This window comes from Asparagus officinalis, chromosome 3 (assembly GCF_001876935.1).
Source record: "Asparagus officinalis chromosome 3, Aspof.V1, whole genome shotgun sequence".
Taxonomy (NCBI): Eukaryota; Viridiplantae; Streptophyta; class Magnoliopsida; order Asparagales; family Asparagaceae; genus Asparagus; species Asparagus officinalis.
In genome coordinates, this window is record NC_033796.1 from 14239018 (window position 1) to 14266129 (window position 27112).

The 27112-nt window shown below is 36.1% G+C and overlaps 2 protein-coding genes and 2 long non-coding RNA genes across 4 annotated transcripts; 3 read left to right on the forward strand and 1 right to left on the reverse strand.

The window, feature by feature from the left end:
* Nucleotides 1082-11048, forward strand: LOC109833097. Its single transcript, XR_002245089.1, has 4 exons — nt 1082-1136; nt 1794-1838; nt 10725-10897; nt 11007-11048. It is a non-coding gene; the product is annotated as an uncharacterized LOC109833097 (long non-coding RNA).
* Nucleotides 11064-19023, forward strand: LOC109834659 (replication protein A 70 kDa DNA-binding subunit B). The gene is given in 13 exon segments (XM_020402688.1): nt 11064-11444; nt 11535-11659; nt 11730-11811; nt 11880-12000; nt 12082-12171; nt 12242-12309; nt 12369-12495; nt 12591-12653; nt 14617-14767; nt 14770-14909; nt 14911-14952; nt 14955-15225; nt 18846-19023. Coding segments are annotated over 12 exon segments (1356 nt in total). The 5' UTR covers nt 11064-11361; the 3' UTR covers nt 15219-15225; nt 18846-19023.
* On the forward strand, nt 19371-23307 carry LOC109833099. Its single transcript, XR_002245090.1, has 3 exons — nt 19371-19706; nt 21893-22033; nt 22761-23307. It is a non-coding gene; the product is annotated as an uncharacterized LOC109833099 (long non-coding RNA).
* LOC109833098 (LOB domain-containing protein 4) lies at nt 22539-26122 on the reverse strand. The gene is made up of 2 exons (XM_020400649.1): nt 25892-26122; nt 22539-23090 (listed from the first exon to the last, which is right to left on the reverse strand). Exons 1-2 carry the CDS (start codon nt 26066-26068, stop codon nt 22707-22709), a joined length of 561 nt encoding a protein of 186 aa, XP_020256238.1. The 5' UTR covers nt 26069-26122; the 3' UTR covers nt 22539-22706.

The window sequence follows — 27112 nt, forward strand, 5'->3', positions numbered from 1 at the left end:
ATCTCTATAATGTCAAGACTTATATTATAGTTATATTAATAATTCCTTTCACGGTTTCATAACAGATGTTGTTAAAACGTACTGCCCGGAAATCAATTCCTAAACAATATGAATTTAAAAAGTTTGTTAATGACAAGGAAATTATAGAAATTTCATCAAATGATTAAAAGTTTGTTAATGACAAGGAAATTATAGAAATTTCATCAAATGATTATGAAGAAGAACCTTCCATTGAGAAGTATTATGATGATGATGATGATTATAGAAATTTCATCAAATGATTATGAAGAAGAACCTTCCATTGAGAAGTATTATGATGATGATGATGAGGAGGAGAGTTCTTTTGAAGTTAACAAAAGAGTGAAGGTTGAAAATTCAGATACTGATTATGCACCTAGCGAAGATGCTCCTGCTACTCCTGAAGTTAATGTCCCTTTTGCTGTTAAAATCAAAGATGAAGAAGAAGCAGATAAATTGTTTGCTAAAGCTATGGAAATTCTAGCAGCTATATGGAAATTTTGTCAGGAGAAGAAAAAATGAGTTGAGACAAGTATTAGAAAAATAAATGTCAAGTCAATAAAATAAATCAAGGTCTATGAGTTTGTGAACCATGTTGTTGGAAAATTTTATAAATTTTAGTTGTTTTAATTAGCTTAAGTTATGTGAAAAACTTATGTTTACCTCTTTATATTTCTTTACCATCAGGTTTATGAATGATATGGATTTGTGTGAAGTAAAAACTTATGTTTACCTCTTTATATTTCTTTACCATCAGGTTTATGAATGATATGGATTTGTGTGAAGTATTAATGATACTTCAATTTTTATGAATGATATGGATTTGTGTGAAGTATTAATGATACTTCAATTTTAGCCATTTATGATTTATGATTACGTTTATGATAAGATATGGTTTTCAAAGTTATTAGTTCATCTTTAGAGCTTCACAAGGTTTCTATAAGGATGAAATGTTATGACCTTTTGTAGGTCTTCAATATAAAATTGAACACTTGATACCTTGAACAAATGCATAAAATATACTACTAACTTTTAATTTTCTTTTTTTTAATCTAGGTATATATATATAAAGCTAGGTCTAAAGATTAAAAACAACCAACAACTACAAGGAAAATAAGGTACATTTTCTTTACAAAAATAATACTTTATATAGTTTATACTTGCAACAGCTTCACCAGATATCATCAAAGCAGAAAACCTATATATTTCCATATCTTCATTAATTCATACTTTCATATTTATGTTGATGTTACTTACTTAAGGCGCAGCTCATCCTTTTCACTTTAATTAATTATTTTATTCAAGTGGAATATTTTATTCCTAGCCCAAGATCATATGACAATAAAGCAGCTTATCAATTCATCTTACTTGATTATTTTATTCAAGTGAAACATGTTATTGTATGATACTATCCATCCCTTATGTTTGATTATTAAAACCAACATTGAGTATCATATTAAAACTTTGTAAATTAATGTTAAATAAATGGCTGTTTATCAGTCATTGTTGACATCATTCGCCATACAAACTACCATTTCCTACGGGTTTCCACAACCGAGGGTAGGATTTAGTTTCTGATATGCTTCCATGGTTGACTTTTTAATAATCAAAATTACACAACATTTAAGATTCAGCAGATATTAATAAAGTATGGGATAATGGACTACAAGATATTTGACGCCTAACAACAATATGCCTCGTAATAATAATTAAACCAAAGAAATTTATTTTCATATATGGTTGTACTAACTTTTTATTTTTGATATTTTTGTCAGAATGCAAGATTAAGATCAAACAACAATTACAGCAAGGAAAACAAGGTACATTTCCTTTTCAAAAGTAATGCTTTATATTATTCGTATATTAATTATAACATTAGTTTTATTAGTGTGCAATTACTATGTTAACTAATTGAATTTAACTACATTATGAAATTTCACACATAATAAATGAATTCAAAACATTTAAAATTTAAAATTTAAAATTTAAGTTTATTATATGTATGTACTAGATTAATATGAAAAATAAATTAATGCTCAATTCTTTTGCAGTTCAAATAATATTCTCACAAGTTTGCGTGAAAAACAATTGGAAAAACAAATGGAACCAAATGAAGGTTAGTCAAACAAATTTAATTTTTCTAATGCATCCTCCAGATAATCAATAACAAATAATTCTAATATATTCATATAAATTTATCAACAGCATCAAAGAAAATGAAGAGGAAAAATTACTACAATGCGTTAACTACTAAGGAAAGAGAAGCTTATATTAGAAGGATGTGTCGAAATAAGAGAATAAAGAGGACTATGGATAGTAGTCCAAATGCAGAAGATCAATCAATGAAAAGAAGTGCACGTTGGCTAGAACGAGCATCCCAATCAATGAAAAGAAGTGCACGTTGGCTAGAACGAGCATCCAATTACCAAGTTGAATGCAATGGTGAGTTTTAATAAGTTTATAAATATAATAATTTAAGTTTCTACAATAAATAAAATTAACTAATAACATATTACAATCATATAGGAACAAATATATCAAGGCCGTCTTGTTCAGAACTACACAAGCTTGGAAAGATAGCAAGTTGCATCCATTGTGGAGCAATGAAATTTGAATATGAGAGCCCATCTTTTTGCTGTAATAATGGAGAAACAGTACTTGTGGAACCTTGTATCCCAGATGAATTATATAACTTGCTAACATCGGATTGTAATGAGGGTGTTGAGTTTAGGAGAAACATTAGAGCATACAATAGTGTTTTCTCATTCACCTCATTTGGGGTAGCACTTGATAAAAACTTGGCATCGTCAAGGGATGGAATATACACTTTTAGAGCGCAAGGTCAGATTTACCATAGTTTGCCTGGATTGATACCACAAAATGATAGACCTCGCTTCTTCCAGTTATATTTTTATGACACAGATAATGAATTGCAAAATAGGATGAATGTTTTACAAGAAGGGAAATTATCAGAAAATACAATGAAGACTATAATGAAAATCCTAGAAGACAATCCTTATGCGAAAATTCTACGGAGGCTTAAAGATGTACCAACGTTGAGAGAATTACAAATCTGTATATCTAAGAACACCAATCTTGATCAAAGGATTTATAACTCTCCAACAGCAGAGCAAGTGGCAGCAATTTGGATAGAAGGATACAATCCAAATGAACCGTTAAATAGAGAGATTATAATACAAGAGCACTCTGGACAAAAGCATCAAGTCAAACATTATTATAGTTGTTATGATCCTCTACAATATCCGATTTTATTTCCAAATGGTGAGAGTGGGTGGCAGCAGTTTATCTACAGAGGTCGGAACGAAAGAATACAATTAAATATGATCGAAGAAAGTCAGACATTGGATTTAGCTAGACAGCTTAATGAGGAGGAATCACAAGGTAAAACCAACGCCACATTGGATTTAGCTAGACAGCTTAATGAGGAGGAATCACAAGGTAAAACCAACGCCAAATTTTAATCTCATAAGTAAAATATATCATATCTTATCAAACAAGGTAAAACCAACGCCAAATTTTAATCTCATAAGTAAAATATATCATATCTTATCAATTTCTAAAATTTTTTAAGCTTATAACAGATATCGAAAGACAAGGAGGGCAATATGTTTCTTGTAGGGAGTATTATTGCTACAAGCTTCAAATTCGGAATCCAATAAAATCAATTCTGCTACTTGCTGGACGACTATTTCAACAGTTTGCTGTGGACATGTATGTGAAGTTAGAGACAACACGACTTGATTTCTTTAGAAAACAACAATCGAATATAAGAGCAGAATTGTATCAAGGAATTGTTGATAGTATTACTGCTGGGGAAACACGTGGAGACCAAGTTGGACATAGAGTTGTTTTACCACCATCTTTCATTGGAGGACCAAGAGATATGAGGCGTTGTTATATGGACGCTATGGCTCTTGTTCAAAGATACGGTAAACCAGATCTCTTCATTACAATAACATGTAATCCAGATTGGGATGAAATAAGGAATGAGCTTCTAAATGGACAAACAGCACAGGATAGACCAGATCTTTCTTCTAGAGTTTTTAGAGGGAAAATAAAGGATCTTAAAGACCAGCTATTTAAGAAAGAAGTATTTGGTAAAGTAGATGCACGTGTCTATGTCATTGAATTTCAGAAAAGGGGACTTCCACATGCTCATATATTATTAATTTTGAAACATGAATATAAGCTAATGAGCCCAGATCATTTTGATAAATTTATATCAACATAATTACCAGATCAATCACTATTTCCAATGTTGCATGCAAAGGTAGTAAAACATATGGTTCATGGTCCTTATGGATCGTTGAGGAAAACAAGTCCATGCATGGTTGACGGAAAATGTAAATATCACTACCCACGTCCTTTTTGTTCAAAGACAAGTTTAGGGGGTGATGGTTATCCAATATATATGCGAAGGAATGATGGAAAGAAAATTTTTGTACGTAACACAATTTTAGACAATCAATGGATTGTTCCATACAATCCTTACCTATTAAGTAGGTATAATTGTCATGTCAATGTTGAAGTATGCTCTGGACTTAAGGCTGTAAAATATCTTTATAAATATATATACAAAGGGCATGACAAAGCAGCTGTGTGCATAACGTCAAATGAGGCAACACATCCAGTAGATGAGATCAAACAATACCAAGATGCGAGATGAGTATCAGCACAAGAAGCAATTTGGCGGATTGTTGAATTTAAGATGAATGATATGCAACCCCCTGTTGTTAACCTCCAATTACATCTTCCAAATAAGCAAAATGTTTATTATTGGAATAATGAAGATCTTTGAAATATTATGACGTGGGAGCACACAGCTAAGACAATGCTTACAGAATTCTTTAGAAAATATGCTTCAGATCAAAAAGCAAGGATGTTGCTGTACAAAGAATTTCCTGAACATTATGTGTGGGTAATAGGAAAGAAATGTTGGAATGAGAGGAAAAAAGGCCGTGATTGGACGAATAAATTCAGCAAATCCTATAGAGGGGGTGTAGGCTGTCTGAAAATCACAATAGATAGCTTATCCCCCATCAAACACCGATGATGGAAGTTACAATCCGACGACTTCCAGAAGGCTACAATTTGAGGACCTTCACGACAACTAATGAAAGCTCCAATTCAACAGCCTTCACAATCAACATCGGGAGTTACAATCTGACGACTCTCATATTTTCAAGGAGCCAAGACGAAGATTACAAGAGGACGATCTGTGCAAAGCTCTAGCAAAAGAGACTACAAATTGACGGTCTCTTCATATTAGAATGCAGATATCTCTCAAACCGTAAGGAATTTGGCGAAACGGAGGAAGCGAACCGAAGCCTTCGGCTCGGTTCGGATGGCCCCGTCTCGTCGATATAGCCGATTTTCATATATAATTCGTCTAATTCCGACTTACAGTTTGAAAGTTATGACCTGTTCTTCGCAGCAAATTATGTTCTGAGGTCCGTCTGCAAGACTGGACTTCATCAGAACATTAGACTTAGCCTGAAGCCCGCCAAGCCCGCCTAAGGTTCGCCTCTGCATTACAGGGTCAAAGCGCACATGCTCAACTCTGCGTTTTCAACATCAAAACGCAGAGTTAATCTCTAAAACAGCACAACTGTGCGTTTTCAGCCTTTAAACAGGCTCAACTCTGCGTTTTCAGTCTAGAAACGCAGAGTTAATCTCTAAAACAGCATAACTGTGCGTTTTCAGCCTTTAAACAGGCTCAACTCTGCGTTTTCAGTCTAGAAACGCAGAGTTAATCTCTAAAACAGCACAACTGTGCGTTTTCAGCCTTTAAACAGGCCCAACTCTGCGTTTTAGCAACTCTGCGTTTTTAGCCTAAAACGCAGAGTTCATCTCTAAAACGCATGCGGCCTGTGCGTTTCGACTCCCAGCGAGCGCCCAACTCTGCGTCTCATCTTTAAGACGCAGAGTTAAGGTCCGAACGCAAGCGGCCCTTGCGTTTTTAACTCCCAACAAGCGCCCAACTCTGCGTCTCATCAATAAGACGCAGAGTTAAGGCCCAGAACGCTGTTTTCAGCGTTTTGACTCGTTCAAAGCACTAACAGAACGGTTTCAAAACCGTTTTCCCCACTATTTAGGGAGCTGTTTAAAAGGGGGTGGTTACACCCCACTCAGCCCATGGAGGAGCAAATTAAGGGGACAGTTACCACCCGTAACCCCCTATAAATATCAGAAACTCAACTGAGTTCGGGGCTTTTGGCTCTGGACTCTGGAATCCTTCTTTTTGGGCAGCAAGGGGGAGATTGACGTTCATCCTCAGCAACGATCGACCACAGGAGCATTCCCTTGGCTTATAACCGACTTTCGGTTCAAATCAACTCTTTTTCAAGAGTTCAAACTCGTCAGAGTTATCAACTCGATCAGAGTTCAAAACTTGCCCTGCAAGTTCTTCTAAAAACTCGTTCAGAGTTAACAACTCGTTAAGAGTTATTTTCAAACTTGCCACGCAAGTTCTCCACAGCGTCAAATCGTGAGGAGAAGACATCGTTCCAGTGAATCAGGACGGTCGGATCGTCAACGGAGAGCAAGTTCGACGCAATCAATCGAAGGAAGCACTCCACCGCTACCAAGAAGAACCCAGTTTTAAACAAATGGGAGAATCAAATTCATTCTCCTCTCTTTTGTAATCGGAATCCAAATTGTAATTGATTTTGAGAGGAATACAAATTAAATTTTTCTTTCATTATTTCTTTTGTTTGTAGGAAATTTGCAGTAAAAAGACAATGAAAGAAAAATTTGACTTGTATTCCTCTCAAAATCAATTACAATTTGGATTCCGATTACAAAAGAGAGGAGAATGAATTTGATTCTCCCCTTTGTTTAAAACTGGGTTCTTCATGGTAGCGATGGAGTGCTTCCCTTCGATTGAGTTGGGCGTCCGAAACTTGGCTCTCCGTTGACGATTACCGAACCGTCTGATTCCTGGAGACGATGTCTTCTTCTTCACGATATTGACGCTGTGGAGAAACTTGCGTGGCAGTTTGAAAATAACTCTTAACGAGTTGTTAAATCTGAATGCGAGTTTTAGAAATGAACTTGCAGGGCAAGTTTGAACTCTGATCGGTTGATAACTCGACGAGTTTTTAGAAGAACTTGACAGTAGCAAGTTTTGAACTCTGACGAGTTGATAACTCTGACGAGTTGAACATCTTGAAAAGAGTATTTGAACCCGGGAAGTCGTTATTAAGGCCAGGAATGCTACCTGTGGTCCGATCGTTGGCTGATCGATGAACGTCCATCTCCCCCTTGCTCGGCCGCAAAGAAGAAGAGATTCCGGAGGAGTCCAAGCCAAAAGCGCCGCGAAGCAAGTTGAGTTTTTCTGATATTTTATAGGGGGTTACGGTGGTAACTGTCCCCTGTAATTGGCTCGCATCCATGGGCTGAGATGGGGTGAACAGCACCCCTTTTAAACAGCTGCCCTTAAATAGGGGGAAACCGGTATTGGAACGGTGTCTCGTAGTGCTTTGAAGCGAGTACCAAACAAACGCTGAAAACCAGCGTTCTGGGCCTTAAACTCTGGCGTCTTTTGATGGATCGCAGAAGCTTTGGGCGCTGTTGGGAGTAAAAATCGCAAGGCCGGTTGCGTTCGGACTTACCATCTGGCGTCTTAAAAATGAGAGCAGAGTTGGGCCTCCGCTGGGAGTCGGAAAACGCACAGGCGCATGCGTTTTAGAGATGAAGAGCTCTGGGCGTTTTAGCTAAAAAACGCAAGAGGGCTAACTAACGGCAGAGTTTGGGTCGCTATTTAAAGGCTGAAAACGCCAACAGATTGTGCCTGTTTTAGAGATTAACTCTGCGTGTTCTAGACTGAAAAGCAGAGCTTGGAGATGCCTGTTTAAGAAAAGGCCTGAAAACGGCACAGTGTAATGGCTGTTTTAAAGATTAACGCTGGGCGTTTCTAAGACCTGACAACGCAGAGTGAGCCCTGTTTACAAGGGCAGCCAAACAGTTGTGCTGTTTTAGAGATTAACTAATAAAACTACGCGGTTTGGATGTTGAAAACGCACGAGTTGAAGCATAGGTGCCGCTTTGGGAGTAATGCAGAGGCAACCTTAGGCGGCCTTGGCGGCTTACAGGCTAATCCTAATGTTCTGATGAAATGCTCAGTCTTGCAAGCGGACCTCAGAACACAATTTGCTGGGCGAATCAGTAGACTTTCAAAGCTCTAGTAAGTCGAATTAGAACGAATTAAATAATGAAAACGGCATGAACATCGACGAGACGAAAGGCGAAATACAACATCACGACACCAGAGCGCGAAGGCTTCGGTTCGGCTTCGGCATCCGTTTCGCATAAAAGAAGATATCTGCCATTCTATATGAAGAGGACCTCCGCGTCTTGCCTTTGTCATTGCGTTGCAAAGATCATTGTCTTGTAATCTTCGTCTTGGCTCCTTGAGAATATGAGAGTCGTCAGATTGTAACTCCCGATGTTGATTATGAAGGCTGTTGAATTGGAGCTTTCATCAGTTGTCGTGAAGGTCCTCAAATTATAGCCTTCTGGAAGTCGTCAGATTGTAACTTCCATCATCGGTGTTTGATGGGGGATAAGCTATCTATTGTGATTTTCAGACAGCCTACAAGGGGAGAGATATTATTTGAGGCTTTTATTGAATCATGTTAAAGGTCCTACTTCTTGGGATGACTTACTCACTGTTGATGGATTATTTGTGAAGACTTTTAAAGAGTCTGCACAGAAAAGAGGACTCTTAGAATCCGACGATAGTTTAGTCGAATGCTTGGATGAAGCAGTAAATTTCAAGATGCCATATGCATTAAGAAGATTATTTACAACTATTCTGGTTTATTGTCAACCAACAAATGTCAGATTATTATGGGAGAGATATAGACCAGCAATGTCTGAAGATTTCGTTCAAAGATCTATAGCGACAGATGTAGAACAAACTGCATGGGCATTAGAGGGAGTTAATTATTTCCTAGAGAGCATGGGGAAGACAATACAAGATTTTGATTTACCTAAATTTAAAGAGGATGAAATAGATAATCCATCATGCAATCTACGAATCATACATGATGAGATAGATGTTGAAGTCTGTCAGGAAGATATAGATGGGAAGTACAAATTAAACGAAGATCAAAGAAAAGCTTTTGAAATAATAATGGACAGAGTTAATATGAATAAGGGAGGAGTTTTTTTCATAGATGGTCCTGGAGGGACGGGAAAAACATTCTTGTACAAAACTATACTTGCCAATGTCAGATCAAAAGGAATGATTGCAATAGGAACTGCAACTTCAGGAGTAGCAGCATCTTTACTACCTGGTGGGCGCACATCACATTCACGTTTTAAGATACCTATTAATGCCACTGAGACAACAGTTTGCAATATATCTAAACAAGAAGGTACTGCACATTTGATTAGAAAAGCAGCACTAATTATTTGGGATGAAGCACCTATGGCAAAAAGAGTAGCAATTGAAAGTGTAGATCGTACAATGCAAGACCTATTGAGTACAAAAGAATTGTTTGGTGATAAAGTAGTAGTTTTTGGAGGAGATTTTCGTCAAGTGTTGCCAGTTATTCCAAGAGGAACAAGGAGCCAAACAGTTAATGCCAGCTTAGTAAAGTCTTATTTGTGGGAGAAGATGGAAAAGATAACATTAAAAATAAACATGCGAGCAAAAAATGATGAAGAATTCAGTAAATTCTTGCTGCGTGTCGGAAATGGAACAGAAAAAACAACTAAAGATGAACTATTAGACTTCCTGAAAGTATTGTGATTGAAGATAGCAAAAATGGACAATCGGAAGTTGAATTGTTAAACCAAGTATTTCCATCAATTAAACAAAATGCAAATTCAGCTGAATATATGACAGAACGAGCTATTCTTGCGACAAAAAATGAATATGTAGATGAGCTCAATGACAAGCTTTTGGATAAATTTCCTGGTGATGAGATTATTTTCCATAGTTTTGACAAGGCTATTGATGATCCAAATAACTACTACCAAGAAGAATTTTTAAACAAGTTGATGCCTAATGGTCTTCCACCGCACAAGCTAAAGCTGAAGCAGAATTGCCCGATAATGTTGCTTAGAAATCTTGACCCATCAAATGGACTTTGCAATGGAACTAGAATGGTTTGTAAAGAATTTGATAAAAATATTATTAAAGCAGAAATAACAAAAAGTCATCATGTGGGTCAAGAAGTCATGATTCCAAGGATACCATTATCATCAGCTGAAAATGAAAATTACCCTTTCAAATTTCAATGAAAACAATTTCCTATAAGATTATGCTTCGCAATGACAATAAACAAAGCACAGGGACAAACAATTCGTACAGTGGGTATTTATTTACCACACCATATTTTTTCACATGGACAATTATACGTCGCTTTATCTCGTGGTGTATCAACAAACAATACGAGAGTGCTGGTTAAAGGCGAAAGAAAACAAAAGAAAGGATATACATACACCAAAAATATTGTCTACAAAGAAGTTCTATCCAGAGAAAGGTTAGAAAAAACATTTAAATGACTAACTTATTTATTTTAAATAAATGTCAATAACAAAAATATCAAAATTAAATTTACTTATTTTATAGCAATAAATATTACAATAAGAAGATGGTGAAAAAAATAAATATCATTATTAAAATTTGTAAAAATTACTTTATTTGATATTTCTAATATTTACTATTGTTACAGGGAAGATGACTGCTGAAAGACAACGTAAAGATGAATACAACTTTATTAAGGATTTGAAGTTATATCAAGAATCTTTCTCAATCAAAGTGCTTATACTAAAAGTGTCCTTGGAGCAATTCTCATCGTCAAAAGGTTCAGGTCAGGTTCAAAAGATTATTGTGATTGACGAAGAGGTAAGTACAACTCTTCAAATGAAATATTTATTATTACATTTGATTTTCATTAAATTTTTACTTAAATGGTAATTTATTTTAAAGTTTAAGTAACAACAAATAAATACAGGGAACAAAGATTCAAGCCACACTATTCAATGCTACAATAGCAATATTTGAGGAATACATCCATCTCAACAATGCCATCATCATCAAGAATGGTATAGTCAGGCCTATAAATAGGAAATATGCATCGGTGAATCCGAATTTTGAGCTTGCTTTTGGACAAAACACAAAAATTACAGTATCCGAAAATGAAATCAATATCGGTACCTTACCATTTTCATTCAAGCGATTCGAAGATGTGACAAAGACAAATAATGAAAATATATTTTTCGGTATGCTAAATTTTTAATCTTAATAACATAGCATTTGTAATACAAAATTAAAATTTTAAGCACTAAAATTTTAATCTTTATACAGATATGTTAGGATTCATCACTTCAGTGAGACCGTTGTACACAATAAATACATCAGTTAGAAGGGAGATCACAATAATGAATGAAGAGTAAGTGTTTTTAAATAAGAAATAATTTTTCAATAACAATATTTAAAATACTAACATATCCATTTAACAATTTTTTTTTAATTGACACAGGATGGATCCATTAATATTAACATTATGGGGAGAGCATGCAGAGAAAGAAGGTCAAGTATTCGAAGACAAGAAAAAGCAAAAACCAATTATAGCAATAATTAATGTTACTGCAAATAGATATATGGGTAAGACTTTTCAATTTAATTATTTTAAAAATTTTATATAACAAAAAAAGTAATCATATAATGAATACAGGAGTTCCGCAACTATCATCAAAGCCTGCAACAATATTTTTGATAGACCCAAACATTACTGAAGCACACACTCTTAAAGAATGGTAATGTGTATGAAAATAAATTTCTTCCTAATGTAATTTTGAAAAAATAATACATGTCTTAAATATAGGATGACAGGGAAGGAGAAAAATTATGAGAAACTGATGCAGCAGACACCATCGAAGCTAATGAGAAGGTCTAAGAAGGTTATGCTTGGAGATATCATCACATCATCAACAGCTACAAAACAGGTATTTTATTATATTGGTTAAGATATTAACAAGGTAAATAATAATAAATTTTGAATTTATAACTTGATTGCTATTTTTTAGAATATGTATTCCTACTTTAAAGCGGAGATATCAGCAATAATCAATCCAGAATCACCTTGTTACACCGCATGCAAGAGTTGTCAAAGAAAGGTTTTTGTTGAAGACAACATAGCTAACTGCAACAATTGCAATACTGAAGATGCAGAGTTGTCAAAGAAAGGTTTTTGTTGAAGACAACATAGCTAACTGCAACAATTGCAATACTGAAGATGCAGAATGGGAAATAAAGTAAGTTTTAAATTTTATTTATTAAAAAAATAAAAATAACATTAAATTTCCACATCAAGGTACCTTATGCGATTGGAAGTTAAAGATCATATCGACAAGGCATATGTTACACTTTTCGATGAAGCTCGGCATCTAACTGGTTGTTCAGCTGAAGAATATGTAGATTCATTTGATGAAGAAGGAAAGGTAATATAACATTATTTATTTCAAATATATAAAATCTTTTTTCCATAAAATTAGTAAATTAGTAAAATAGAAAAAATGACCATAAATATATGCAGGAGCACTTATCACCTATGTACCAGAAAATGATGAGCTGTTGCGACAAAGAATATCTTTTCTTGGTAAAAAATGAACAGGAAAGATGAAGAGAAAAGAATGGAAGGAAGAATAACCGCTCAAGAAATATGCAGCCCAAATAACCTCGAACGAATAGAATGTGATGAAGATGAAGATTCAAAGGACATTTCACTAAAGCGAAAGAGTATGACAAGCCTGAAAAAAGATATGAACAAAAGAAAGTTCATGAATAATAAAAATATTAAAATAGAAAGTGAGAAGTGATACATCATTTATAGCACTATGATGAATACGCTTAATTATGTTTATTTAAACTATTATGTCGAGGATATTAATAATGAAAGTTTTCTGGTAATTTGCTCTTTTCTTCAATTGCTGTAGATGTCTTGATCATCTAATAACTTTCTATGCTTTCTTTAGTTTGATATGGTGCCTTCATCTTGTTATTCTTGAGCGACTGCAATACATAAGATTTGGTGTAATCATCAGTGAAATTTGTTTCTTAAAGGCAGCAATTCAACATTTTAATGCTAAATGATATATTAATGACTTGATAATTTATAATAAACTAACTTTGATCTGGCTTCTGGTTTTTTGTTGGTAAATATCTGTTACAAGTCACTTATTCTTGCATTTTTATTCCGACATATTAAAAATTTAAACTATTGTAGTTTTTTACTGTGCATCACGTGCAACGCACGTATTGCATACTAGTTATTTACCAAAAAGGTATTCAAAGACCAGCATTTCTAATCATGACAATCTATTGATCAGCACACATTTCAATGTATTACAAAATTTATCATCGTCCAATTTCATCCTTTTAATTGAAAATAAAATACAATCATCAATTAAATAATATATGATTACTGATTAGAAGCAATGGTCACAAACCTACTTTCTCTGATAAAGAAGAAAAGACTACAGTAGGGCTATTTCCCTGCTCACCTAGGCTAATGTTTGGCAAAAGTTTAATGAGTAATGATCAAGGAGAATGATTAACATAGTTAACTCGGTTATCAAATTGAAGAATTAAATTATTACCTATTACATATGATTTATTTTAATAATTACAAACATTTTTTGAAAGTTGAATAAGTAAAAGACAACTATTCCCCTCACGATTTCACATATTCATAAGCCCAATTAACTCACCCGCCACCTAACCCTTGTTGATCATTTTAACAACAATGGTAGATCATGGTATACTTATTTGCCAAACATGTAAAATTTGAAAGAAAAAAATTTCTAATTCTTTAAATTTACATAACACTTTGGATTATAATCCATGAATAATTTGGGCTAAATATCAAATCTCCCCTCCCCCCACACAAAAACAAAAAACAAAAAAAAGGAAGGAGGAGAAAACCCCCTTAAAAGCACGTTTTCCCCCACGGGTTTTCTTATAAAATATCAAAGTTAAAAGAGGATTCTTGGTAGCCTCTAAACTTAAGGGGGGTTTCTCATATTTTTAAAGTTACGGAGAGTTATCCGGTAATCGTCCAATTTAAAGGGTGTTTTATATTTAATACCCAATAGATTATAATCCAAGTCCCTAGCTTAACCCACTGTAAAATACTACTAACTAATTATATTTTCAGAAAATATTTTAAAATCCAATAACATAAGATCCCATAAATCCACAAGCCCCATGAGCAAAGCATCCAACCCTCCCCCCACCACAGCCAGGAACTCTCAAAACAAAATCTCATCACCACACCAAAGCCACAATCCCTCCTCCAATCCCCACTCTCCTCCCATCCCCACCTTATCCCCTCCTTCCCTCCCACCTTATCTCCCCTCCCTCTCAAAACTCGTCTCCCTCCCTCCCTCCAACCTCAAACCCAACCAAAAAAAAAAAAAAAAAAAAAATTTTCAAGAACCCCCTCGAAAAAAAAAAACCCAAAAATGGCCACCTCTCCTCTCTCCCTCAAACCCTCTCAAGCCCCAACTCGCCTCCAACAGCCCGCCAAGCCGAAGCCCCGTCGTCTCCTGCTGCTCCAATGAAAGCACCCCAACAAAACCCATCGTCGGGCCATCAAGAACTTCTCAGCCGCCGTCGCTCTCTCCTCAATCCTCCTCTCCTCGGCAACCCTCGCCCCTCCCCCGCAGCCGCCGACCTCCGCCGGCCTAACCCCGTGCAAAGAGTCGAAACAGTTCGCAAGCGCGAGAAGCAGTCCCTCAAAAAGCTCGAGTCCTCCCTCAAGCTCTACGCCCCCGACTCCGCCCTGCCCTCGCCATCAAGGCCCACGATGGAGAAGACCAGCGCAGCAGCGTTCGAGAACTAGGCAACTTCGGGCGCTCCTCTGCGGTGTCGACGGGCTGCCGCATTTTGCATCGCGTGAGCGCGATCAGAGCGCCACTGGGGCGAGTTTGTTACGCCGGGGTTGCTGTTCTTGTACATCGCCGGGTGGATTGGGTGGGTCGGGAGGAGTTACTTGATCGCGATTCGGGGGGAGAAGAAGCCGACGCAGAAGGAGATCATCATCGACGTGCCGCTGGCGAGCAGGCTGCTGTTTAGGGGGTTTATCTGGCCGGTGGCTGCTTACAGAGAGCTGGTTAATGGCGAGCTTGTGGTGCCGGATAAGGATGTTAGCATCTGGGGCTGAGGGCAAGGTAGGGGATTCTCTCTCCCTTTCTCTCTTCTGCAGATTGTATCTTGATTTATGCATCAGTAAGTTAAGTCTGCAGTGATTCTTCTCTCTCCAGATCTAATAGTCATGGCTCCTCCTCTCCTACTATCTCCTAACCCATCTCCTTCCTCCTCTCCCTCTTCATTCTTTTTCTCTCAGACACTGACATCCCCTCCGTCACCACCGAACTTAGGTGCCCGTTCTGATCATATTATTGATATGGGGGTAAATATTACTTAGAAAAAATTAATATTATTCGCTCTTTTTGTCCTACCTATTCCCCCCGCTCTCTCTTTCTTTTCCCCTCAAAATAAAAAAATCCCCAAATTTGCCAGCCAATGGCAATGGCGAAACCTTCGAATTCATCAGAGTTCTCTTCGGAGGATTCGTCAAGCAACAGATCAATCTCCGACACTAAAGGTGAAGAAGTGGAGGCGACACTGAAGGCGAAGAAGTGGCGGAGGAGGCGATGCTGGAGGAGGACGAGGAGGAGCTCGAGGCCGTCACAAGTTCCACAAGACCTCTAAGCTATCGATTTTTTACAGAAATTTGTAATTACTATTTAAACATCGTGAAAAGATGAAAATTTAAAGAAATACCGACTAAATGCGATTTTTAATAAATTTTGATATTAAGTTCAAGTCCAAGTAAGTTATCGGATTTTTTAATGTGAAGTTTAATATTTATGATGTTAAGTCTAATGAGTTACAACTTAAGTCCAATGGCTTTTATGTTAAGTCATTTGGGTTGAATAATAAGCTAAAGGTAGAATGTTACGTGTAATTGATTATATGTTATGTCTAACTTCTAGTATATTAACTGCAAGTGAGAACATGTTAAGTCCAAAGCGTTCTATGTTATGTTCAATTTATAGTATGTTAACTGCAAGTCGTTACATATTAAATCCAAAGCGTTGTATGTTAACTCTAATTTGTAATATGTTAACTACAATTTATTACATGTTAAGTCCAAAGCGTTGCATGTTAACTCTAATTTGTAATATGTTAACTGCAAGTCATTATATGTTAAGTCCAAAACGTTCTATGTTAAGTCCAAATTCTTGTCTGTTAACTTCAAATCGTTACGTGTTAAGTCTAAAGCGTGGTATGTTAAGCCTATTTTGTGTGTTGTCAAGTCTAAATCTATTCGATGTTAACTCAAATTAGACTTAACATATAACAAATTACACATAATATTAAAAAATTAGACTTATTATTTAGCCTAATAGACTTAACATACAATTTTTGATGTGAAGTTTAAGTCCAAGGTGGAATATTGAGTCTGATGAGTTGGAAGTAAAGTCCAAGGACTTGTATGTTAAGTCTATTAGGTTGAATAATAAGTTCAATGACTTGTACGTTAAGTCTATTAGGTTGAATAATAAGTCTAATTTGTTGAATGTTAAGCATAATGGATTATATGTTAAGTCTAATTTATTGAATGTTAAGTGTAATTTGTCACATGCTAAGTTTAATGCGTTATATGTTAAATCTAATTGGTGTGATGTTAATTCTAATTGATTGAATGTTAAGTCTATAGAGTTAAAAGTGAAATCCAATGGCTTGTATGTTAAGTCTATTGGGTTGAATAATAAGTCTAATTTGTTAAATGTTAAGTGTAATTGACTATATATTAAGTCTAATTTCTTGAACACTAAGTATAATTGACTATATGTTAAGTCTAATTTGTTGAATGTTAAGTGTAATTGACTATATGTTAAGTCTAATTTGTTATATGTTAAGTCTAATGCGTTGTATGTTAAGTCTAATTGGCATGATATTAGTTCTCATTGGTTGAATGTTAAGTCTATAGAGTTGAATATTAAGTCTAATCGGTTAAATGTTAAGCCTAATTAGAAAATATTTTTTATCTAATAAAAAGCATGTTATTTATAATGAAAATAATATTAAGCCTAAATTGTCCAATGTTAATTCCAATGAGAGAAATGTCAAGTCTAATCTGTTGAATATTAATTCTAATTAGAGGAATGTCAAGTCTAATAAGTTGAATGTTAAGTCTAATCAGAAGATTGTCAAGTTAAGTCTAATGGATTGTATTCAACTCTATAGACTTAACATTTAACTAATTGGAATTAACATCATGCCAATTAGACTTAACATACAACACATTAGACTTAATATATAACAAATTATACTTAATATTCAACAATTAGACTTAACATATAATCTATTATACTTAACATTCAACAAATTAGACTTATTATTCAACCCAATAGACTTAACATATAAACCCTTGGACTTCACTTCCAACTCTATAGACTTAACATTCAATCAATTAGAATTAACATCACGCCAATTAGATTTAACATACAACGCATTAGACCTAACATGTAATAAATTACACTCAACATCTAATAAATTAGACTTAACATATAATCAATTACACTTAACATTCAACAAGTTAAACTTATTATTCAACCCAATATACTTAGCATACAAACACTTGGACTTATTATTCAACCAAACAGACTTAACATACAAATCCTTGGACTTTACTTCTAACTCATTAGACTTAATACTCTACTTTGGACTTGAACTTAACATCAAAAATTGTCAAAAAATTCACATTTAGCCGGTATTTTTTTAAATTTTCATCTTTCCATGATGGTCAAATAGAAATTACAAATTTTATTTAAAAAAGCGATAGTTTAAAGGTCTTGTGGAACTTGCGACGGCCTCGTCCTCCTCCGGCATTGCCTCCTCTGCCTCGTTCTTTTCCACCTCTTCGCCTTCGGTGTAGGACACCGATCTATTGTTTGACAGATCCTTCGACGACAACTCTAACGAATTCGAGGGTTTCGCCATTGTCGGTCAAATTAGAGCTTTTTTTGGTTTTGGGGAGGAAAATGAAGAGAGAGCGGGGGGAATTAGGAAATTTAGCGGAAGAAAAGGAGCAAACAACATGGCCGGAGCGTGCACCCAAGGTCGGTGGTGCGGAGGGGGACGTCTGTGTCTGAGAGAAAAGTGAGGGAGGGAGGGAGGGAGGGAGGGAGAGAGAGAGAGAGAGAGGAGGAGGAGGAGGAAGGAGATGAGTTAGGAGAGGAGGAAGGAGGAGCTATGGAGAGTTAGATCTGGAGAGAAGAGAGAGGAGGAAATGAGGTTTTTTTCTGGTTTTATGTTTGTTTATCTCTCTATGTGCTTAGTTGGCAGAGAATAAAGAACCACATCACATGAAGTGATATTCTTTGGTCTGATCCACAATGGGAAAAAGGTGGAAGAGTTAGGTCACATGCTACTCTTTATATTGAGGCATTGCCACAGTTTTCCCTAAATATTTTCTAAAATTTATGAAGTAATGACAGTTTACAGTGGTTTTGAAGAGAGTCCTTAGGTACTTGTACTTCTTTTGAGAGGTCATTGGATTGGTGTTTCGAGATACAAGGAAATAAATACAAATGTAGTAGAGCATATAACTATAATCCCCAACCCTCAATATAATTTCAAAGTTACTGAATTTGATGTCTTATATATGAAATTGGTGCATTGTAATTAACATTGCCCTCACTTCGCTTTATGTTATCAATGTTCTTTTAACCCCTTCAGACTGATCATGGTGGTGATTTCTCTCGGTTTAATGCTACAGCCAGGATGCTGCTGAGTGAAGGAGCGGCTAGATTTTACTGGATGTATTGTAGGGGAAAGGCTATGTTGGAGATCTCTTCTGTATTTAAGACAGACTCTGAATTTGTATCATTATCATGTATCTGTTATTCTATAATGCTTGATGAATCCAACTGATTACAGTTTTCCTTTATTATTTATTCTGTGCATATTTTATTGTGTTTGTTACTTTGCTTTGAACAAATACACCTTGTTTTATGTATGACCTGCAGCTGTAAGTAAGAAGCAGGTTAATGTGGAGGATAAATATAATAAACATAACATATTCTAAGGTGAAACAATAACCAAATAATGCTATATGTAATGGCTATAATTATTTGTTTTGCTGTAACTGAATTTTCCAACGACAACTACAAAATGGATTACATTTTAAAAAACGATAGATTGATGTGCAAATAGTTTCTTTTTTTTTAAAAGGTATTTTTTTCCAGTTTTAGCTGTAAAATACAGCAATTTGTAAAAGTGCAATTTTTAATTCCATCTTAATATTTTTTTCCCAGCAACCAACTCAACAGGCCAGCCCTCCCCCCGGCCCTATCAAGTAGAAGCATTAAGCAGAGTCCATTTTTCTTGGGGGAAAAAAATAAATAACAAATCCAATCAAGAAAATAAAAATTCTCTTTTTTTTCTCATTTTCACCCGAGTCAAAGTCGACGATCAAGCAGTGCGAGAGGATCACTGCGATCGGAGAGTGAGCCGTCGATCGGATCCTCTCGAGTCTCGACCGAACCAATTCCTATAAATTTAATACAGCGAAAAAAGGAGAAGGGATAATGGAGGACGCGAGGGCGATCAAGCTAGGGTTTTGAGAGAAATTTTGAGGGTAAAATTCCAACTTCTGAGCTCGAGTATTTGATTTGCTATGGTTTGTTGTGTAATTTGTCTGCTATCCTCTGATAACATGGGTGATTAAATGTCGAACATATTGATATAAGTAGGAAGAATCGACAAAAATCGTAGAAACTGTCGGTTTGTTGTTTAGGATAATAGTTGTTAGGTGTTATTGCTAGAAATTTGGAATCTGAGAATGAAGGATTGATACAAGTCGCGGCTGGCGATTGAAATTTGGTCGATCTTTTTGTTAGTAGCACTAGATTGTTGTGTGCACATTTTGATGCAAAACCTAGATAATGTAGGTGATTGAATGTTGAAGATAAGTTGAAGGTAGAAGATAGATTATGGATGGTTCATTTGAAATTTAGTTTGTATTTCCTGTTTGATAACAGATTAAGTAGGGAAGATCAATATGAAGAGAGAAGGGTTTCAGAAAGTGTTCTGCATAATGGTATCCAAGAGAGAAGGGTTTCAGAAAGTGTTGTGCATAATGGCTCCCTTATGACAATTTCACCGGCCAACAGTTGTGAAAATTTGCTATTGATTTTTGTTTGTAGCTTTAGACTTTTGTTCGCTAACCATTCTTTCGGTAGAAAAGAAACCATATGAATAAATTCGGTCCATTAGTTGCAAGGAGGTCAAATTGGTTTGTATGAAGCAAGCCCTGATGACGGTTTTGGTTTTCTTTTATTTTTCATTATCGGAGGGAGTAATTTTATGATCGGAATTAGATTCATGGTGTATGTGTGTATTCACAAGCTGCTTTCTATATATTGTTAATTTAAACTTTTCTCCTGTTACACTTCAGTTCAACCTTGGACAGTACAAACCTATCTCATCCTGCAATAGTTATCAGTTAGCATCTAGTCATTATTAGCCGATTTGGAAATGTTGGCCGGTCACTGTTAAACTGGAGTGGATCAGTATGCTTAACTCCAATATGATACGACTGTAATTATTTGTATCTCTTAACACTTTAAATCTTATCTCAAATGAAAGAAGATGTGTGTCTAGTTGCGACTACAGGTGTACAAGAATTGAGGACAATGCAATACAAGTGGGAGTACGTCAGTTTGCAATGTTTCAAAAGATTACAAGTACAAATTCTTCATGAAAATATGAGTAAATAATATTTCTTTTTTGTACATTTTGATAAGTAGTTATTCAATCCTGATTCAACTATGAAATCCATCTTACCCTTAAACTCATAATTTAGAGCAAAACTAATTTTCTGGCAACCTTTCTTCAAAATAATGACCAGAAATATATTGTTGTTGCTCGTGCCTAATAATTGGTAGCAGAACACATAGAGACCCACCATCATAATGGCTATTATCTGTGATCAGAGTGCACAGAGGATATAATGACAGGAAATGCAGGAGCCACATTGGAATACTTGCAGAATCTAAGGGTAACAAATCCATATTTTATGCCATATATAGGTGGATTAAGATGATCAATTAACCACCTTTTTTCTGGGTGGTTGTAGTATCTAAGTTATCTATACTTGACTGCTACTATTTAGTGCTATAGTATGTTAGACACAAGCTATAAAGTAAAAGATTATGGAAGATCTTGTGTTCTGTTTATATGTGTGATTCATCATGAACTGGAAGTTCTCTTTTGTGCTGCATTGCTATACAAATAAAGCATATGATTTTCTAAGTGGTTATTTAAGAATTTCAAGTTTACCATGAGGAGAAAGCTACCTAGGGCACTATTAATGGACCAAAATACAGCATTTGCTGATGCCCGGGCAGTCACAAATTGTTGCCTATGTGTGTAGCGCATATACCAGAATGCCACTAAGCATGTCATGTAAAGAACTGGAAGGGGGCCATCAGTCTGCCTTATTTTTTTTTCTTATGCTCTATGATCAATTTGCTTATTTCCCACCTTTACGCTCAAGATAATCTAAACCCTTGCTTAGCACCTGACATGCAAACCTACAATTAGTTACTGAGCACGGTCACCACATGATTTGAGTGTAGTATCCTCTTTGATGCACCGTTCTCCAGTATCAGTCCACACGAACCTTGAGTTGCTGACTTCCCTCACGTTGTTAGTCATACTATTGTCATAATAACTTATGGTTTGTATTTGATGGTTTTTGGTTGTCTAGGTTCGTCAGTAGTTGGGAGGCAATGATCTAACATACTTTTCCTCCATTTGCAGGAAATTTCTTCCTATTTTTTATATGAAAGTGCGGCGAAATGTTTTTTCAGTTTTACCACCCCGGAAGCACAAACAATGGAGATTGGCTGAAGATGACAAGAAAAAATTCTCAGACAGGTTCAATGGGTGTCTTTAGCTGTTGTAAGACTCTTGCCTCATCTACTTCACATCTATTTTTATTTTATGTATATGCAAAGCTGCTTTTCTCCTAAGATGCTAGGATGACATTGCTTACAAGTTAAACCTCTTGTTATCTAATGGTGATCGGTTCTTTAAGTTGCCTTTTGCTGATTTAATATTGCAATAAGTAGTTGGAGAAACTTAGTCTGTACCAGGAAACTAATCTGAGAACGTAATATCATAATCATTAATCATATCTGGGTGATAGTTCGAGTAAACTTGGATGGTTAAACTTGTTTAGGTAATTCTGCCCTCAGTTACTTTTGCAAAGGGAAGGAAATGGTAGAGATCACACCGCAAATTTCTGGTTATGTTTGATTTGTATAGATAACAAGGAAAAAAAAGAACCAATTCTTTCACTAGCACAGACATCAAATCTGTGAACATAATGTTCACTGAGGTAATTTATGCACAAAAGCCAAGTTGGAAGTTAAGAAGGAACATGAACTTGCAATAGAATAACCCGTGGAAGAAACAGTAGACATATACCTACATCTATATATTATAGGGTTCATTTTGAAAACAATAGATATATACAATCTGAGACTGAAACTAAACAACAAGCATACACATACCATAACCTAACTTAGTTAGACATCAGAAATCATCACTCCAGCACCAACACAACCATTGATTAACAAGACCACATCAGCTGGCTTATATTAGCTTGGTCCACAACCATGTCCAGCCCAAACATAGCCTTTCCATCATGCATCTCCATAAAATTCGGAGAAGATGGTGTCGTTGTCGCCGCCGTCGACGATGAAGACCCAGATCCGGTGGTGGTGGCAGTGCTCTCGACTGGGCTGTGCCCGAGCTGGGCGAGGTATGCAGCATGACGCATTCGGACGTGGACCATTTCAGCCTGCGCGATGGCAAGCTGAGTTTGGAGGAGTTCAATCTGTTGCTGGAGGGATGAGATTGCACCTACGCAGCCATAGACTGGGTCGCGGACGCGAGCGTTTGCCTCATACACCATGCTGCTCACGGCATCGCTCCGGTGTTGCACCGGCAGTTCCTGTAGAATCACCAGTGAATATTTGCAGTCTATTGTTTTAGGATATAAGAAAGATATCGCTATTTCAATTATAATTGTTTATTATTTAGTGGACACAGTAATATATACGTGAGTGAATAAATATGTATGCAAATCAATGTGGATACTAATTGCAATGACAAATTATGGTCAAACAGGAAATGTTAGTACAAAACAGGGAACAGATTCATGATTCTGATTCATTGCATTAGTGTCTGTTTTTGGGCTAGTGCAGTACAAAATAACTCGGGATTAACATACTGATCCAAGGTGAAAACTGTTTATGCAATATTCTTGCGCTGAATTGAGATTAATGATAATTTCTTCGTAATACGAAATAGATATTAAAAGCGACCTCACATATCCAAGATTTATTTCCTCTATTAGTCAGCCAGTGGACCGCGGACACGATCCACCACTTCAAGAATTTTGAAAGTTTTGCCTAGGTGATGACATTTTCCAAAGAATCATTGGGCAAAATAAACATTGGGTCCTGTTGTAACATAGCGATGGCGATTTGATTGGAAGTGTGATAGAAGTAGATGGGCCTCGTTACCAGTAGAAAATTTGGTAATTGATTAAAAATGATGGATTAGATTAACATAGATTCCTCTCAATTTTCCTTACCTAAAGCAAGAAATCAAAGGCAGCTGTCACCTATACAATAATTAATAATAAATTAATAATCCCTTATAATTAGTTGGTTTAAGCCCTTGTTTCCTCAAAGAGCAACATATGCTCTGCATGCTTCTGCTCCTTTTAGACAAACAAAGGGTCAGAGAGAAGCTGTCAGAATATCAAATTTCTGCAGTTCTTTTTAAGGATAAAGTGTTTTCTTGATCCCCTCAAATTCAGATCCCCAAATTCAGATGAATTAGGTTCACCCCCCTGCTTTCGAAAACATTCAATTACTTTTGTTCAGTAATTTTCTGTTCTTACCCTGTAAGTTTCTGTTCTTTGTGTGCTTATCCAGTAACTTACTTTCTTTCTTCATCATCATCTTCTTCTTGTGTTCTTATCTAGGAACTCAATTTTGTCTTTTTTTTTTTTTGGATAAATGCCAATTTCTCTTAGACCATCTCCAGCAGGTAGGCAAATTTTTACTCTCTCTCTCCTACCAAACACCATAACCATATCATTCCAACATATACACCACCATATATTATTAATTCATTTTTGCTTATTATTTCATATATGTTATTGTTATTATTGCCACTCATATATTTATAATTTTTTATTAAAGCAATAAATAATATATAATATATAAATATATTAATTTTTTTGGTGTCCAAATTATACAAACTTAGTCTCTATTTATAGATCTTGAAAAATAAAGAATAATGGTGCAAAAAAAAAAATTAAATTCAAATTTTTTAAATGCCTAAAACTCAATTTAAAAGAAAGGAAAAAAACTAAATTTGATGGACCAATAAAATCCTGCCACGTCGCGTGTGGCAGGGATTATGGGGGGCTTTTGATTTTTTAGTTTAATTTAATGCAGCTATGGGGCCCACTGTGGCCGATTTCACCATAGGGAAAATTTTCCCCTTCTGCTCTTCTTTTCAATTTTCCCCTCCCCTTTCCCCTCCTGCTGCACCCAAAAGTCCCTCAATTCCCTTCCTGCTACAAGTAGTCTTATAAAGAGTGTGAGAATTTCGTGAAACAATGATTTGTTTTGTTTGAACTCTTAGGACTATTGGTCTACTGAAAAGTCTCAGGCTCCTGTGCTCTTTGACAAGGGTATGACTAAATTATTATTTCCAAGGACACTTGTTATGTACACAAAAAAAGGAGAAGGTTTAGAGCTCCCAAGCTCGACTATGATGCATACTTGTTTAACTAATGGGCGCAGTGCTGTGAGGGGTATACATCGGGAAGAGGAGGAGGTAGAAAAAGGAGAAATGCTGTTCAAGGCCACTATTGGGGAAAAACAAGAAAAGAAACAGAAAAGGAAGGATAATTAAGAAATAGTTTCCACCGCTTATTTTTCTCTTTTAGAAACAAGTAGCTAGAGAACAAGTAGGACTTCAGATGCAAAATGGCACAAAAATGGTGTCGATTCTTTTCTTCCCAAATCCTTTCATTTTGAATTTGGAGTTGTAGTGTCATTTTAAAAGGTGTGCTTGGCACGCTCTAAAACTGGACCAGAAGTGAGCCTTGACCCAGTTTCAAGTTTGTTATTGATCGGCAAAATAGAAGCCACAAAACCTGTTTAGTTTTGAACCACCATCTCCTCTCCTTGGTCTAGCTCTAAACCAGCTTAGAATAGAATTGGATCAGGATTCAACCTGACTAGTGTTTAGGTGACTGACAAACACAACCTAAGCTTGCTGCACTGAACAGAATGATGTGTTACTAATGTGATTAGCATGATAGATTTCTAAATTCTACCACGTCTCATGTTTCATTCAAGACCCAAGCGTTTCGTTAATTTGGGTTGGGTTGCTTGAATCAAACATGTATGAGAGAGAATTATGACAGGCGAGTGGAAAGCAGCCTAATGAGTACTCAAAAAAGAGTTAGAAAATGGAAAATGGTTCCTCCATGTGAATAATTTTCTTTGAAGGGAAGAAAGAAACCTATGCGAAGGCTAATTTTTTTAAAAAAAAAACAGGAAACTCATAACATTTCTCAGAAATACATTTCCAACATGCAAGACTCATCACGTCTACCGATCAAATTTGATGCGGTTGTCCAAGACATCAGAAATTGGAGTCTAAAATATTTGCTCAAGAGGGAAATTATAAGTTGCAGCTAAGTGACCAGCGAGTTGGTGAAATTACCTGCAAGAGCTTGTTGACATTGCTAGCTCCGAAGACCTTGTGCACATTAGCAAACTTCTGAGGCTCATCAGCGGGGAAATAAGGAGCAAACAAGCACTCTTGTGTGCATCTCCTCCTCAACAATTTACAAGCTGCGCAGGGTGAAACCGCCCCTTGCTTCCTACTCCCTTCCTTCATCGCTTCACAGAACTACGCTAGCTCTAGCTGAACAAATGGGCAAGTGGGTGGGGGGAGGGTAGAAGGGAGAGTGAGAGGGGGCGGGTATTTGAAGTGTGTGGATATCCACATTGGGTAGCGCCAGCGGGGTCCACAGTGTAGATTTTGGCGACAAGATGGAGGAGTGGGGTAACCCACATCCTTTTAACTATTTGTGTGATGCTGGGCTACTGTTTATGCGTACAGAATGTAGAGTATGTATGAGAGATTGAGAAGGGATGGGGGAGGATATCTCTGCTCATGTTCCCCCTGTCACCCACTCTCTTGATCTCTGTTGGTGGTGTTCTAGTTGATTACTGACTGTACTATTTGTGTGTTGTGTGTGAGAGAGAGGGAGAGCACTTTGATGCTGGGATTAGGTTCAGACTGGAGCAGATCAGAGATTGGGCCCGGTTCAGTGGTAGTTTGGACTGGTGGCAGGGGTTGTTTAAGGTGGGGGATGGGTTTCTTGATCTTTCAACTTAAAAAAAAAAAACTTGCTCTGTTGCACCTTGAATTTCATGGCGATTTCTTGGTTTTTAAGCTAGAAAGGTACAAATACTGGGACCATGAAAGACTTGTGATGTGTTATTTTCTTGTTCAAATATTCTTGAGAGCAATGATAATTTCCATATTATCAAGCTTGTTTGTTTTCTCATACTTAGCCCCAGTTGTGAATCATGAAAGTAAAAAATTCTTTTGTCTTCTTTCACTCTACTAATCAAAAGGTTGAAAATGGGCTATACATTGAAAGTAGTGTGTATTATGACTGGAAAAGTATATATAACTCAAAAGTATGAAGGCTTAAGCAGCATATGGATTGTTTCTTCCTCACTTGCAAAGAACCATCATAACACTAATGATGTTGTTGTTCTTGTTGTTGGTCTAACCTTGACAACATAATAAATGCAAAAATTATCAGATTAGTATGTTTTATTGACCTTATGTTAGATATTAGTATATTTTCTTACTTTGACGATAATATAGTATATTTTTACTTCGGCGATAATATAGTATATTTTGTGG